This window comes from Corvus moneduloides, chromosome 10 (genome assembly GCF_009650955.1).
Source record: "Corvus moneduloides isolate bCorMon1 chromosome 10, bCorMon1.pri, whole genome shotgun sequence".
Taxonomy (NCBI): Eukaryota; Metazoa; Chordata; class Aves; order Passeriformes; family Corvidae; genus Corvus; species Corvus moneduloides.
Genome location: NC_045485.1, coordinates 18,001,394 through 18,016,523, shown reverse-complemented (window position 1 = coordinate 18,016,523; position 15,130 = coordinate 18,001,394). Strand labels below are relative to the sequence as shown.

Sequence of the window (15,130 nt, the reverse complement as noted above, 5' to 3'; positions counted from 1 at the left end):
TGGGAAATAGATGAAGAGGAAAGAGCATGTAGGATTGGTAACTGCTGACTTCTGATCTGTCTTCCCAGCATCAGGGTGTTCCTTCTCATTGTGGCCTGGCTTGGTTATTTTAGGAGATGTCCTCGTGTCCTCTGAACTCCTGGGGGGCTTGTGAGTCCTCTGACTTGACTCAAATGACTCTGCATTCTTTTGTACCATATCTCATGATGTGACAGTGTTCTTCCTCTGGGATTCATGCTGAGAACATGAGATCAAAATGTGGGAAGGAAAATATGGTTTCACTTCAGTTTTGCAGCATAGCTGACCCTCGTGTGACCAGTTGTGTGACCCATGATAAGGCAATTTAAAAGCAGCCAAAACACATGCAGCTCTGAGGTTAGCTGGTTAGAGCATGGTGCTAGTAAGGTTAAGGTTGTGGGTTTGATCCCTGCATAGGCCATTCACTTAAGGGTTGGATTTGCTGGTTATTTTTGGTCCCTTCCAACTCAGATTATTCTGTGAAAATCTGCTTTGCCAGCATCTTATCACGAATGATGTTGTGAGGTGACTTGAACACTTCTATGGGAAGAAATACTGCAACTAACATGGCTCTTCAGTCTGGAAGGGATGGGAAAGCCAAGAACTAAATGCTACGGTGTGGTGCTAAGTTGGATGTGCTGTTGGGCTGAGGCCAAAGGTTGTGGGACATGCAGTGGCCTATGGGGTGGGAGGTAGTTATAGGGCTCCCATTGGCTGTGCACTCCATGGGACAGGGGCTGTGGGGCATTCCAGGCACCCCAGGGTGTAGAGGCAGAGAGGCAACAGATATCTGGGGACAAAAGAGAGACTTTGATCTTCTGCCCTGAATGGCAACTGCTTCCTCTGGATCCCAGCCACTCAGAGGAGTGGCAGTGCTAGCTCCTGCCTTCCTGGGAGCAGGTTTGAGGGATACTCTGTCTGTATGCCCTGATCAACTCATGGATTGCACTGGAGTGCAGTCAGCTATTACAGGTCCCAAGAAGCTGTGAAATCTAGGCTTTTTTTGTGTCAGAATCATGCTGCAACCCCTCTACTACCCTAACCTTCCAGGTTAGGGCTGGCAGGCATGGCTCCCAGGAGAGCCTGCTCTCTCTGCTCCAGTCTCACCAAGCCAAGAGTGCAATAGCCAAGAATTTCACAACACCATGAGTACCCCCATCCTCCAGAAGACCACGTGTTTTGGCCTTTGCTGTTGCATTTCTTAATTGCCCTGACAAAAAGTGGGTGAACTAGTTGGGTATGACCGTTTCAGGAAAAGCCATCATGCTGCCTTGGAAGATGTCATTCCATCCTGCTCTCTCCCAGCAATCCAGGCACACACAGCCATGCTTGGGAGCAGTTGCCCCTTGGCCACAGTCCTGACACGTGCTGCCATGCAGGCTGAGGAAGGATTGTGGCCAGAACTGGCATCTGGGAGAGGATCTGCTGGCTCTTGTCCTGTAGCAAAGAGGCTGTGGAGGAGGTGAGGGAAAAGGCAATTGAGAGAATAGAAATACAGTGGTGACACTGACACCTGGCCACAGCTTTGTTGTCCCTTCAAAATAACACCCATCTTTGCATCCTTCCTGGGGAAGCACCTGGGGCTGGCCTGGCTCTCCACATTTTCCATAACAGGCCTGGTGCTCCCACCAGTTAGCTGGAGAGGAGACAGAGTTCCAAGCATCTGGAGGAGAGATATGGGGCTGAGGACAGTGTGGGCTCTTGTTCCTATAAAGATGCAGACCTGGGGTATCCCATGGGCCCCCCACTCAAAATCCTCTGGGATTTTTTTTGCCTTCCTGCAATGAGGAGGCTCATCTCCCCATCTCTCCCATCACCCAAGGAGGGATGCGGATGTGGTGATGCTCATTACTGCTGGTCTGCTTGCCAGGGGCTGGCATGGAGGCCCAGCAGAGAGGCTCATGCTTGGACACTGCCCAGTGAGACTAAAACAGTCTGGCTTTTTTAATGGGGCTTCCTTGCTTGCAAAGACTGGGTTTCACTGCGATTTTAACCCTGAAGTCCTGGGGACCCCTCTGTGCTACTTGCATGACCTTACCCTACCTACAGGGAGGGGGGTGGACTGTTACCCTGCTTTATGCCTGCCCAGAGGGCACGGAGAGATGAGGTGATGATTAAAGAGCAAGACTTTAGTGTTGCTTCCCGCCTGGCAGTTACATCTTTTGGCAAGGTGCTGGCCCTCCCCAGATGCAGCTGAGGGGCAGAGCAGCAGCGCCAGGACATTCCTCGGCGTGCATGGCACTGATACCGCTCCTGCCAACAGCCCGAGTGCCCCGGCAGCCCCGGGGCAGCACCCGCGGCCGGTGCAGATCTGTGGGGCTGTTGTTGACCTGGAGCCTTCACCTCTGCGGGGTCGGCCCGGCAGAGCTCCCGCTATCTTGGCAGCTGCACCTCGGACGGTGCCGTTTGTCCCTGCTCTGATAGCGGCTCTGCCGCCTGAGCCCGGCTGCTTTTATCTGGGGGTCAGGGCGGCTGCGGCTACGGCAGGGGGGCTGCGGGGCTGGGGCCCTCCAGCAAGTGTACAAACAAGCTCAGGATGTGAACACAATAGCCAAGGACCGGCCTTTGAAAAGCAGGGGGACGCAGCGTGGCCCTGGGGCACATCAAAGGCCCGTCTCTGTCTGCACTGCCGAAAAAGCCCGTGTTTGATGGCTACCCACGGACCGGCCCCGGCACAACGGGCCAAGGGTTTGAGTGGGGGAAAGTGGAAAGGGAAAAGAGAGCAGCAGGGAGAGAACACAGGAGCTGGGACACGGTCATGTGGGTCTCTTCCTCGAAAATGTGGGCTTCCCATTAATTCCCTTGGTCCACTTTATTCTGGCTCTTCCTGATCTGTATCTGGAGTGCAGTACACTGCCTCTCTTTCTCCTTCTTCAGTGCACCTCCAGGCAGGCATTCCAGGTCACTTTTGCAAAGTGCTTCGTGTGCAATTTTACAAGCACTTCTCTTGAATCAGCATTTGCCACAGCTGAGGGCTGTTGGGGTTTTTTCCCTCCAGACTTGGTGGTTTGAATCCTAGAAAGCCAGGCATACATCCACAATTTGTGGTGTTTTTTCTCAAGAAGCGAATGTGTTGAGAAGGAAAGTTACTGTTACTTAACAGCCTTGGAAACAGCTCCGTGCAGTGCCTGGACTGAGCCAGAAAGGACATGAAGATATGGTGGGAGAGATCTGCTTGGTATGCTGGACATGTACCTGCCCAGCAGGGTCCTGCAGTACCTGCTGTACCTCTCTAGCAGGATCTGGTCCTGCAAGTGTCCCTGGCTGCTCAGTCCTGTGCTCCCAAGAGGGCTCGGAAAGCCCGGGAAAGTTTTGCCTCTGATTTGCTCTGCACTGTGTGCACACACTGCTGCTTATGGATTAAAGACAGCCTGAGCCTGCTCCGTGGGAACCACCCTCTGTGATAAGGGCATATGTTGACTTAGAGATTAGAACTGTCCACTGCTTTGTTTTCTTACAATGTGCATTTATTGGCATAAGAGCAGTGCAAAGGGCAAAGGAAAAGCACAGCATAAAAAAGCCAGCACCCTGTGCGACACTGCAGGCTCTGCAGGGGGGAAAAAGGTGTCCCTAAGAGCTGAAGCCTGCAGGTGCTGGCCCCAGGCATGTGGGAGCAGCAGGCAAAGCCGGTGCCTCCTCAGTGAATTTGTGATTGAAGGGGTCTCATGGCCCTTCTCTTGATGCCATTGTCAGGGTAATTAAATGCTCCCAGGCAGGTGCCAGAGCCTTTTGCAAACTGAGAGTTGGCTTTGTCTTCTTGGTCTGCTGGAAATGCCTTGTTCTAGGGTGGATTAATCTCTCATAGCAGTATCTGAAAGAAAAGAGGGGGGCTTTAATTGGGGTGGGATTAGCACAACAGGGCTGAACAGGGAGAGCAGGAGCTTTCTCACTACCTGCTAATTGCCTCTTCTCTGCACTGGTGGCAGCTGTGACACCTGCCCCCGGCTGCTGTATGCCAGCGTTGTGCCATGGGGACTCAGGGGATGCCATGTGCCTTGTAGGTTTATTTATGGAGCAGAGGGGGAGATGTGGTGCTCAAATCAGGGGAGCTTAATCCCTCTCTGGCAGCCAGGGATGGGATGCTTTCATCACTCAGGTGTTTGACATGGCTCTGGGGGGCTCATGCCTTTCTCTTGGGCTGAGCTGAAACCTATGGGCTGCAGTTTGCAGCCAGTCCCCACTGCCAGGTACAGGCAGGCAACAGACCTGGTCGATATAAATGTGAGTCTGGATTGTTTTCCCTAGAACAGGAGAAGCAGGTCAGTGCCTCAAAGGCAAATCCCCTGGGAGGTGTGTGCTTGGAGAAGGCCTATGGCTCTCCCAGCTCTTGGAACGAGATAAGCAGCCCGTGCCTCAGCCAAATTGCTGACCTTCCCCTGCTTGCTGGTCTGCCCTGCAACAGCCTCCTGTCCCTGGTAGCCACTGTCCCCCCCATGTCCTCTTCAAGGGCAAAGGTCCATGGTGGGCTATGAGGAGGAAAAACTTTGCCTGTCCTCCTCTGTCTTAGCAAGCATCCTTTGGGATGCACACATGGCAGGGCTGGGCCCTTGCCTGGTGGGAAAAGCTAGTTTTACTCTAGGGGTAAAAAAATGAGTTTTTATTTTTGTCTTGATGTGGCCTGAGAGTCAAAGTCTTTCCTGCAGCTAGAAAAACTCTGTGGTCAAACCAATGGAAAAAACTTCCCCCGCTCTCTTCCCCACTCCTCCAATGAACAGTGGACTGTATTTGGTTTTACCTCCTGACTTTTAGTCATCTGTGGTCTGTAAAGGAATGGTCAGCAGGGTCTGTTTCCAGTACCAGCCTCTCCTTTAGCTCTGCTTGGCTCAGTGTGTCCATGAGAACTGCCCTGGGGGCTGCTGAGCCCTCTGTGCCAGTGCAGGTGCCCATTGTGGCTCCCTCCTCAGCCACATGCCATTGTGGGGTTTGCCTGGTGTGATTATCCCTCTCTGGAGAAAACACCTTTCTTTGCCTGTGCACGTCCCCGTGGCTTTTATGGCAGATATGAATTTGGAGGTTCTATTTATTACTTGGTGATGCAAAAAGGGCAAAGGGGCCCAGGGTGATGTGCACATCTCCTAGTGCTGCCCCAGCCCTCTCTTCTCTTCCTCATCATTGGAGACTGGGGCTGAAAGGCCTTGTCCCTTTGTTTTATGCCACAGCAGGGACTTGGGGAAGAAGTGACATCTGGGAGAGAGGTTTGTCCAGGGCTGAGTGTTGTTTGGCTGTCACCAAGATCTGGTGATGCTGGGCCTCCACCAGCCTCTGCCTCGGCTCCCTGGCTGTGCTCACAGGTGTGAATGCCAGCCAGGTGGACAAACCCACATGTCCCACATCTGTACATCACAAGGTTGGGCACACACATGTGTACATGCACGTGTACATCCCTACCCACACATGCACCCAACACGAGTGTGCCCACACCTCTCCAGGCATGTTCATCCCCTCCCATCCCTCTGCCTCCTTGCCTGCCAAAGCAGGTGGGAGCAGGCAGCATGTGGGAGTGCTTGCCCAGCACCCTGGTGTGGACCTGGCACTGGTAGAGGTGACAGGAAGGGAAGGTATTTTTCTTGGTTCCCATTGAGCTGCACTTGGGATGCTTTCCCATCTGCGATGGGAGGCAGAATCACTCAGGGACAGATGAAGAAGTCCCACAGAGGGCTGAAGGCTTTCCCCCAGCAGGTGGGACTGCTCCCTATGACTGACCCAAGTGGTTGTGGGTGACCCCATGGGGTGGCCGAGGCTGCTGGGTGGGTGTCACAGAGCTGGGAAGGCTCAGGGCCATCAGGGGAGCAGCACCTCCCTTCCACAAACACACTGTGTCTCTACTGGCTCTCTGGGAAAATATTTGTCCATCTGAGGCATGACTTTTTAAAGCCTCAGCATTTTCACCTGCGAGCTTCTTGCAAGACAGACGAATATGAAAATAAAGCTCCTGACCAAAGCAAACGCTCACAGCCCACTCAGAGGGTGTGTTAACCTCGTCATTTACCAAAAGCAAACATCAGCAGTGACGTGACTATTTTAGGTAGCTGTGGCAGAAAAAGGCCCCTCTGTTTTTCAAACAAGGTGCCTTTTCAGTCAGAAGTTGGGGGCGGCTCTAAGAAACCAGTGGCATGTCACCGAGACACCCACTGGAAATGCAGATGTTACCTTAACGGCAGGAAAATACTTCTTTGCATCCAAAGCCTTGGAGCAGGCAGGAAGCGGCTCCCAAGAGTTTTGACTGTGGTATTTCCGCAGGATCCCCCCAGTTGGGTTGGGACCGCCAGCCGTTTGTTCGTCCCCTTTGAAGGACACAAAGCCCTCACCATGCTGAGCCCCACAGCTTGGTCACTTCCCTTCTGGCCATCGGACATGGAGCTGCTGGGAGGAAAAGCAAACAGAAAGGGGGCCAGAAGAGTTGGACAGAAGATGGGGGTGTTATCAGGTACCCCATCTGTGAGGCTCTGTTCAAACGAGAGGAGAAGGCAGGGGCCATCAAAGCTGCTCTGATGGCCTCGATCCAGATCATAGAAAGGTTTAATCCAGCTTCTGTTGGGCTTCTTTCTGCTCATGGTGGGCTCCCCTTCCTCCCAGACCAGGGACAGGCTCCACCATCCTCCTCCTCTTCTCTGTCTGGGGGAGGACCTACAGAATGCTGGGCATTGCAAAGGGCAGCCCCCTGCCCTGGGGAGCCCCTTTGGTCACCTGTGGGGCCAGGGGCCCCTTGGGTGGGCCAGTACACCAGGAGCAGTGGTTTGGAAGCGTGATTGAGGCTACGGCATGGGCGATAAGCCAGCCTGTGGGGAAGAGCTGTTCCAGTCTGAGGGCACACCCATTCCAGCTCATCACAGTTTATATCCACTGTACAAGATTCTAGATAGTGTAGAAAGTCACACACATATTTATAGATGTGTAGGTATATGTTATGTGTGGCTTTTCTATGAATATATGCACATGGTCAAATGATCTCAGCAGTTTTGGCAAGAGGCGTCTTGCTGACCTGAACTGCAGAGTTGGGCTGCTGAGGGCTCACAAGCCAGTTCCTTGTGGGGTGACCCCTTTAGGTGCTCTGGGACAGACACAGTGACATCCAGGTTGTGCCCGTGTCTCACTTCTCTTCGCAGTCTGGCAGCAGGGGAGCCTGGTCAGTGGCAGCCTCTATGGTGCACCCAGATGTGTATGGGGAAGGGACAGGAGTGTCCCTGAGGGTGTTGCCAGGGCTGTGCACAGGAGCTGGTCCCACAGCTGTGGCTGAGCAGTGTTTCTGAGAGCCAAAGCACGGCCCACACATCCTCTGCAGCACTTCTGCTTCCCGAGAAGGTTAGACATCCGGGGCTGGCTTTTCGGTGAAACAGTGAGCTGTTCTGGTTAGCAGAAATCCCCAGCTCTGCCCTGTGCTCCCCCGTGTGCCGCTGCTCTCATCCCACCATCACTGCCCTACAGCCACCTCCCGGGTGGGTGTCCCATCACCCATGGCTGGGCAGGAGGCTCGGGGGCTGGGGTCTCTTATGGGAATGATCCTTATCCCCTCATGCTGGGAAAAGGCAATTTTCCCCACCCAGAAGGGGAAGCTGAGGCCAGAAGGACTCCAACTCCAAACCCCTCCAGGGCCAGCATTTTTCCTGGTGACCTTGAGGTAGAAACTGGAGGCAGCCAGCTGGCTCCCAGGGCAGTGTCCCCCCTCTTCTGAAATGCCAGCTTGGTCTATAAATAACACCTGGCATGGATCTCTCCCCAGGCACCAGAGCAATGAGAGACTGAGCCCTCTATGCCCTTATGCTGCAGGACTCATGCCCCATTTTACAGCTGGGGAAACTGAAGTGTGCTGGGGTCCTTGATTCTGCCTTGCAGCAAGCTCGTGATGCAGCCTTGTAGGTTTGCAGGGCACTGGGAAGTGTTTTCCAGTGGCAGAGGACTGGTCCCTACTGGAAAGGGGAAAATTTGTGGAGGGTTGTTGCTCTGCCAGGGGGTCCACACTTTCTCCCATGCCAGCTGTGCTGTCAGGGCAGCCAGGACACCTTCACCTGCCCAGAGAAGGGACCCAGAGGGGCCCAGTGTCTCACACCCCTGCCCTCATCACTCACTGCTCCCTCCTGGCCATATCTCCAGCTCGGTGGCTCCCACCCCTCTAGCTGCCTCCCGGGGCAATCAGTGGGGAACACATGGGTCTTATCCATGGGCCAGACCTGGGCAGGGCTCCCTGCCATCCCTATCAGTGGGGTGGCTCCAGACCTGGGGCTGAGTGGAGCCAGCTCCATTCCTGCTGTGCTGGGGCCAGGGCTGGGGGCATTGTCACTGCCCCACGCTGACCATTGCAGGGGGATGCTCAGAGGTCTGGGACCCCTCCCCAGCCTGGTGGCCAGTGTTGCTGTGACAGTGACAGATTTACAGGGGTACAGCCAAGGCCACCGAGCTGGACAGTTATGGACTGTGGGACACTGAAGGCAGATGGTGGCAGCAGGGCCTGTCCCTCTGTGTCCTGCGACAGCAGTGACCATGGATCACCAAAAGCTCAGGGTGCAGATCTTTGTTGTCCACTTGTCTGGCTAGATCACAGCCTGAGCTGGGCGTGGGATTCTCACTCCCCAGCATCCCAATCATCCACTGTGGCCCCAGGCTCTGGGTGGGAGAGGAGAGTATGAGAAGGAATGTGTTTTGGTCTCCTACCAGCTCCTACCAAGGATTTAAATGAGGAGTTTTCTTCCCTGCCGTGTCCTGGCCATGGGGAAGCTGGTGATGGTCAGCTGGGAGCTTGCTGTGCCCACTGAGGTCAGCCCCTCTAGCCATAACCACAGGGAATTAGAGACGGGTGGAAAACTGTCTAAAACCCATGCAAATATTTGCATTTTAAGGGCTTTTCCAAGTATTGGGGAACGCTGACATTGCAGCAGTGTGGGCAATGCCGGCATGCTGAGAGGGTCTGCTTGGCTTTTTTGGGGGCGCAGGATTTCCATGGTCAAAGAGTTTTGTTTAAAATAAAAAAAAGCTAAATGAGCAAATGGGGAGAATTTCCACCACTGCTGCTGGTTTCTCTGCCAGCTCCTTGGGGCAAAACAGCCACCCTGATGCTGAGTGGGCCATGAGCCTTCAAGCCACCCCTGCCCTGGGCAAGTGGGTGTATGGCTCCCATCTCCGTGCTCCTTTTTCCTTCTCTGCTGAAGGGGTTTTTGGCAGGAAAGGGGGTCTCTGTGCCTGGGGCTGCTCTACCCTGGAGCATCCTGAAGGTCTGGGGCTGAGGTCAAAGTGGTAAGAGCTTGACCCATCTGTTGGCCCTCATGCTCATGCTGGGGGAATGCTCCCCTGGCAGCTTTTGGCTGTGGTAGCAGCCTGTGAGAAGGCTGACTGGGGGACAAAGGTGCCTGTGGACCCTGATGGCTTCAGGATCATACATCCCAGGCATAGACAGGGGCTGGAATAAAGGAGAAGTTGGAGGGACTCTGGGCTATCACATCCCACTGCATTCCCCCTCTCCACACCCATTTCCACCAGCTCCTGGGGCAGGTTGAAGCAAGCAAGTCACAGGCACGTCCTGTCCTGCTGTTGCGGAGGGCTCAGCAGCATGGGCTGCAGGGGTGAGAGCCCTCCATGTCCCCAGGGGACAGCTCTGGGGTGGTCCAGACCCGCAATACACTGTCCACAGCAGAACAGTGTGTGGGTGTGTCCTGGCCCCATGCGGGGTGGGATGGGGTGGTCTTGGGCACGGTGGTGGGGCTGGGGTCAGGTAGGTGCAGGTAGGTCAGTGCTGTGGGTGTCACTGGTGCATCCAGCCCCAGTGGGGATGGAGAGGAGAGTGCGTGCAGCGGTGGAGCCCTCCTTGCACACGTGTGCATGTGTGGTGGGACGAACTCATGCAGAGCATCAATGTCTGGGGCTGCCCCCCTGCTCTGGGCTTGGGGTCCACTCATATCCTGCATCCCCCTCATGGGCTGGCAGGATGCTCCATGCTGTACCTTGCACCTGGGGGTGTGCTGTGCTTGGGGAACGCAGGGGACCAGGGCTCAATCAGGCTCAGGCACTACCTGAGTGGTGAGAAGGATCATCATGATGCTGCAGCAGTGAGTGAGGGACAAACTGACACAGGTGTGGTGGGCAAGGGGACCAGTTCGTGCCCCCGTGCAGCGGGCACCCATGGGTGGTGCTGGCCCTGGGGCCACGCCAGGCAGGGGAAGAGACTCCTGCACGTGTCTGGGCAGTGCAGCACATGTGGCTGCATGCTGGGGCTGGGCTCGGCTTCCCCGGGGCCAGGGATACGTGCAGATTGTCCCTGTGCTGATGGACCACAGAGGGATGAGCACCAGGTGGATGAACAGGACAGCAGGACTGCCATGACATAGCCTGCAGTGACTGTCACATAAAGGCCAGCACAGCAGATGTGACAGGAGCTGACGTGTTTCTTCAGCCGTATGCAATACTGGTGATACTGGTGTGGCACAGGGGTGCTGGGTGGGGGGCCCCCCTTGGTCCCGTGCACTCCGTGGGGCCAAGAGCAGCCATGGTGAGGGCCCTGCTTGTGTAACGTGTGGGTGAGTGTGTGTGAGTGTGAGTGCAGAGGGCTGGGTGTGCAGCATGCAGTGTGCCAGGTTAGGTTACAGCATATAGGGCAGGAAAGGGTAGTATGTACAGTGTGTAGGGACAGAGATACAGGGCTTGGTTAATGGGGCTGAGGGGAGGGGAGTGCCAGGTGTGCACAGCACCTTGGAAATGCACTGAGTCTTCATAGGATTCCCTCTTCCCCCATCCCATTCCCATGGCCACTGAAGCATCCACACCCATTCCCTTTCCCTGGCCCGTCCCCACCATCCCATTCCCATGATGACAGCAGCATCCTGCTCCTACAGCAAGGTGCAGAGCACCCATCTGGGGTCTTGGTGCCACTCTGGCTTCAGCAGGAGCCCCCTGCCAGAGGGGCAAAGGGCAGCGGTTCCAAGGAGACCCAGTACAAACCAGCACTCATTTTCCTTGACGGGTTGGGAGAACACCTGGAGCCGTGGACACTCCTGGGACCCATGTGGATTCTGGGATCCATCTAAGACAAAGATACGCTGTTCCTCATGCCTAAGGCCTCAACTCCCCACTCAGACTGTTCCATCCAACCCTCTGGTCCCCTCCCCAGGCCAAGATGCTGCTGCTGTCCCGAGGCCAGAGCTCTGAGCGCTGGGCCAGCCCTGCCCTCTAGTGCCGTGGGAGGTACTCCCTGCAGGGCTCAGCCCCGGGCTCCCTGGAGCTGAGCCACCCAAAGTCCTCCCAGGGCCCGCAGAGCGGAGCAGGGGCTGACAGGCTTCCCACCGGCCCGCGGCACCACCTCCCACCCCGGCACTGCTGCTGAGGAGACATGAGGACACGTCCCAGACCCTCCATGGCATCACCAGCCCACGTCCAGGCTGCCCGAGGGTGCAGCACTGTCACCCCAGCACCGGTGCCCTGCGCCCCTAGCCCTGGGACACGCAGGCGTGCCGGCACGGGTGACAATTGCCTTCCCGGCACTCCGGGTCGATAACCGGGTGGCCAAGGCCCTCGGTGGGCCGGGACGGCGTGGGGCCACGCCAATGGGTGCCCGCAGCGGTGGGAGAGGGAGGGAAGCTCTGGAGGCTCTGGTTAAACTGGAACGAGGCGCGGCATCGTCCCGCGGTCCCTGCCCTGGGGACTCTGACCCCGTGGGCCGGCGAGGGGAGCTGAGGCAGGCGGTGACGAGCAGCCCCACAGCCACGGAGCTAGCAAGGAGCTGAACAGCATGGATCCCACTTTGGAGCTGGCAGATGACCCTAGGTGAGTGCTGGAGACCCCCGTGCCGTTTTGCAGCCAGGCAAATCCAAATTTTTGGAGCAGAATTTTGGATTATGCATTCCCTCTGTAAAGGAAGGGAGACGTATGGCGGTGAGGCAAGCCAGCCAGGGGACTACTCGGACCCTGCGGGGCTCGGTGTCCCCGTGTCCCTGCGGCCCCGTGCAGCACTCCCGTTCTGCTCCCCAGGTTCTCCCGCCCTTTGGTGGAGATGCTGATCAGGAACTTCAGCGTGCCGGCAGCCTGCTTCTCCCTGCCGCCCACCTCCCGGCAGCTGCTGCACCGTAGGTGGGGGGACGCGGTGGGGAGGACCCTCCTGTTGTCGCTGGCGGGAGCAGGACAGGGATGAAGGTGGTAGGGGGGCTGTGTCAAGTGCAGGCAGGGAGCAGCCCCAGAAGTCAGAAGTGGGGCCGCTGCCAGGGTCTTGGCCTCCCATCCCATAGTCCTACCTGCAGGAACGGGGACAGCCCAGGGAAGGCCAGCACTGGGGCAGGTGACATGGGACAGGGAGCAGCGGGGCAGAAGCCCCAGCTCTGGCATAGACATGTCCAGGGCGTGGCACAGAGCTCCCTAAACCTGTGGAGTGGTGGGTCGTGGGGCAGCTCCCTGCAGTAGTGGCCCCAGGGGGGACAGGACAGGATGAAGACAGCTTCTCAACCTTCCCTGGCAGAGCTGGACATGGCCCAACTCATCATCCTGGGCCTCTGCACCATTATGACACTGCTGTCGGTTGTGATCTATGTGGAAGAGGTTTTGTACCTCACCCGCAAGATCCGCTGCCCCATCAAGATGAAGACCCTCTGCTGGAGCAGCTCAGCCCCCACGGTGAGCTGGGCTGTGGGGGTGCTGGGGGGCATCACCCTGGGGGGCCAGGGCCACCCAAGGGATGCCAGCCCACACGAGTGGGGAGTGTCAGTGTGCCAAGCTCGTGTGTTCCCCAGGTTGTGTCGGTGGTCAGCTGCTTCGGCCTGTGGTTCCCACGCTCGATGATGGTGGTGGAGATGGCTACCACGGCGTGAGTATCACCCACCCTGGGACAGGGGCACCACAGAGCCCACAGGGCTTGACCTGCCTTCCTCCTCCTCCCCAGGTACTTCGCTGTCTGCTTCTACCTGCTGATGCTGGTCATGGTGGAGGGATTTGGCGGGAAGGAAGCGCTGCTCAGCACTCTGAAGGACGTGCCCATGGTGATCAGCACTGGGCCCTGCTGCTGCTGCTGCCCCTGCCTGCCCCGAATCACCATGAACAGGTGAGGGAGAGCTGGGATAAACCTCTGCCCCTGGAGGGCTTTCACTCCCTGTTTCTGTTGGGCTGGAAGAGAAGTCCCTGGGCAAGGGACTTGGGGACCTCAGAGTGCTATTGGTCTCTCTTGCCATGCCAGGAAAAAGCTTAAATGGATGATGCTGGGGACTTTCCAGTATGCCTTCTTCAGGGCAGTTGCTGTCTTCCTGGGGCTGATCCTGGCTGCCGATGGGAATTACAACCCTGCTGACGTGAGTGCCAGAGCACAGGGATGGGCAGGTTGATGACCCAGACAGGAAGCCTCCACCTGAGCTTTGTCAGCCCAGTAATGTTTTCTGTGCGTCCCCCTCAGATTTCAGAGGAGAGCGTGGCCCTCTGGATCAACACCTTGGTTGGCGTCTCCACCCTCTTTGGGCTGTGGGCCCTCGGCATCCTCTTCCGGCAGGCCCGGCTGCACCTGGCTGAGCAGAACATGCAGGCCAAGTTCACCTGCTTCCAGGTGAGCCCCCGTCCTGCCCAGCTCCCTCCTAGGTGAGGGGCTCCTGCAGCACAGATGGGATGAGGCGGCATGAGGGAAGATGCTGGGGCAGGAGCCACTGTTGGGCGAGAGCCCGGCCAGCTGCGGGACAGTGGGGAAGGTGAGGGGTGGGAGCTGGGCAGCAGCACAGCCCTCATCACTGGGGTGTTGGTGGTCGCAGATCCTGCTCCTCCTGACGGCGCTCCAGCCTGCCATCTTCAGCATCCTGGCCAACAACGGCAGCATCGCCTGCTCGCCACCCTTCTCCTCCAAGGCCAGGTCACAGCGTAAGTCAGGAGACGGGGGACAGCTCAGTGCTCCTGGCTGAGCCCCTCCATCACATAGCAGGGCATGAGGGGTGGGCATGGTGGATGAAGGCAGCTTCAAATGACCCTTCTGCTCTTCCAGAGATGAACGTACAGCTGCTGATCCCGCAGACCTTCATCCTGGCGGTGCTGACGCGGATGTACTACCGCAAGCAGGATGACAAGCCAGGCTACCAGCCTGTCAGCTTCGCACCCGCAGGCGCCGACGTCAAGGCGTGAGCAGGAGGGAGAAACTGGGGTGCCAAGGGGCAGAGTGAGGTGAGGGGCTGGTCTACCCTGCATAACCTTCTCCTACTCCCGTGGCCCTGGGGAGCTGCTGGCAGCAGAAGAGGCAGAAGGGGAAAGGGCATCTTGGGACAGAATGAAACAGTCTGAAACCTAAAAGCCATAAACCAAGGGGGTCCATGGAGCTGCCTCCAGCCCTGAGGCTGTTGTCTAGCACTGAGTAAAGATAAATTTTTACTTGAGTCTTGCATTGGTGACTGGGTTCATATTACCTCTGCCTAGGCTGGGAGGCAGATGACTCCACACAGGGGTAGGAGGATGGAGCCCAGACCAACACAGCCATGGCATGGGACTGTCATGGGATGACCAACACCCAGCTGTGACACTGAGCTCTGGGTGCTGCTGGCTGGGGTCCCACAGCCAAGGCAAGCCCACGGCAATGGTGATTTCTCCAAGGCATTGGGATGGGTCTGGCCTGTCCCCTGGGCACGTTCTCCATGGCACTGGCTGCTCCTGAGAGCACAGAGGGAGCATCCACATCTGCCAGTCAGGGGCCAGGCAAAGGAAGGAGCCTTGAAACACCTTCGTAACATTGGCAATTAGTTAATGCTGCCTTGACCAGCCTTGGTCCAGTACCAGTATCTGCTGTAGAAGTGGAGATAGACATCAGGAGCAATGACAACTTGGAGAAACCACTGGGTAATCTTTTGACCCCAAGTGTTCATTACTGACAGAGGCACAACTCAAACCATGGTTTCAAATGAGCAGATCACAGGTTAAAAAGTTGCAGCACTTTCCGATGCTCTTGCTTCTACCACCATCCCTGGCACCTCTCAGCTCTGTCCTGTTGCTGCTGTTCTCTACCATCAGAAAATCCTCTCCCAGGAGCACACAACCCCAGATCTACAGAGGAAGTGAGACAGGGCTGTCTCACATGCGTAGATGCCTCTGGATTTAGCAGTGTCGAACTCCACAGCGTTCTTCACTGTGTGCTAGTAAAGTTTTGTTTTTTCACTGCACATTTTACTTCATGCTTAGT

General features: G+C 56.6%; 1 protein-coding gene across 1 annotated transcript; it reads left to right on the top strand.

Annotated features, from left to right (window-relative positions):
* Positions 1-11,621: 11,621 nt before the first annotated feature.
* Positions 11,622-14,333, top strand: SLC51A (solute carrier family 51 subunit alpha). Its single transcript, XM_032119689.1, has 9 exons — positions 11,622-11,766; positions 11,971-12,065; positions 12,452-12,606; positions 12,723-12,796; positions 12,872-13,030; positions 13,163-13,274; positions 13,376-13,522; positions 13,722-13,827; positions 13,949-14,333. Exons 1-9 carry the CDS (start codon positions 11,732-11,734, stop codon positions 14,083-14,085), a joined length of 1,020 nt encoding a protein of 339 aa, XP_031975580.1. The 5' UTR covers positions 11,622-11,731; the 3' UTR covers positions 14,086-14,333.
* The last annotated feature ends 797 nt before the right edge of the window (positions 14,334-15,130 follow it).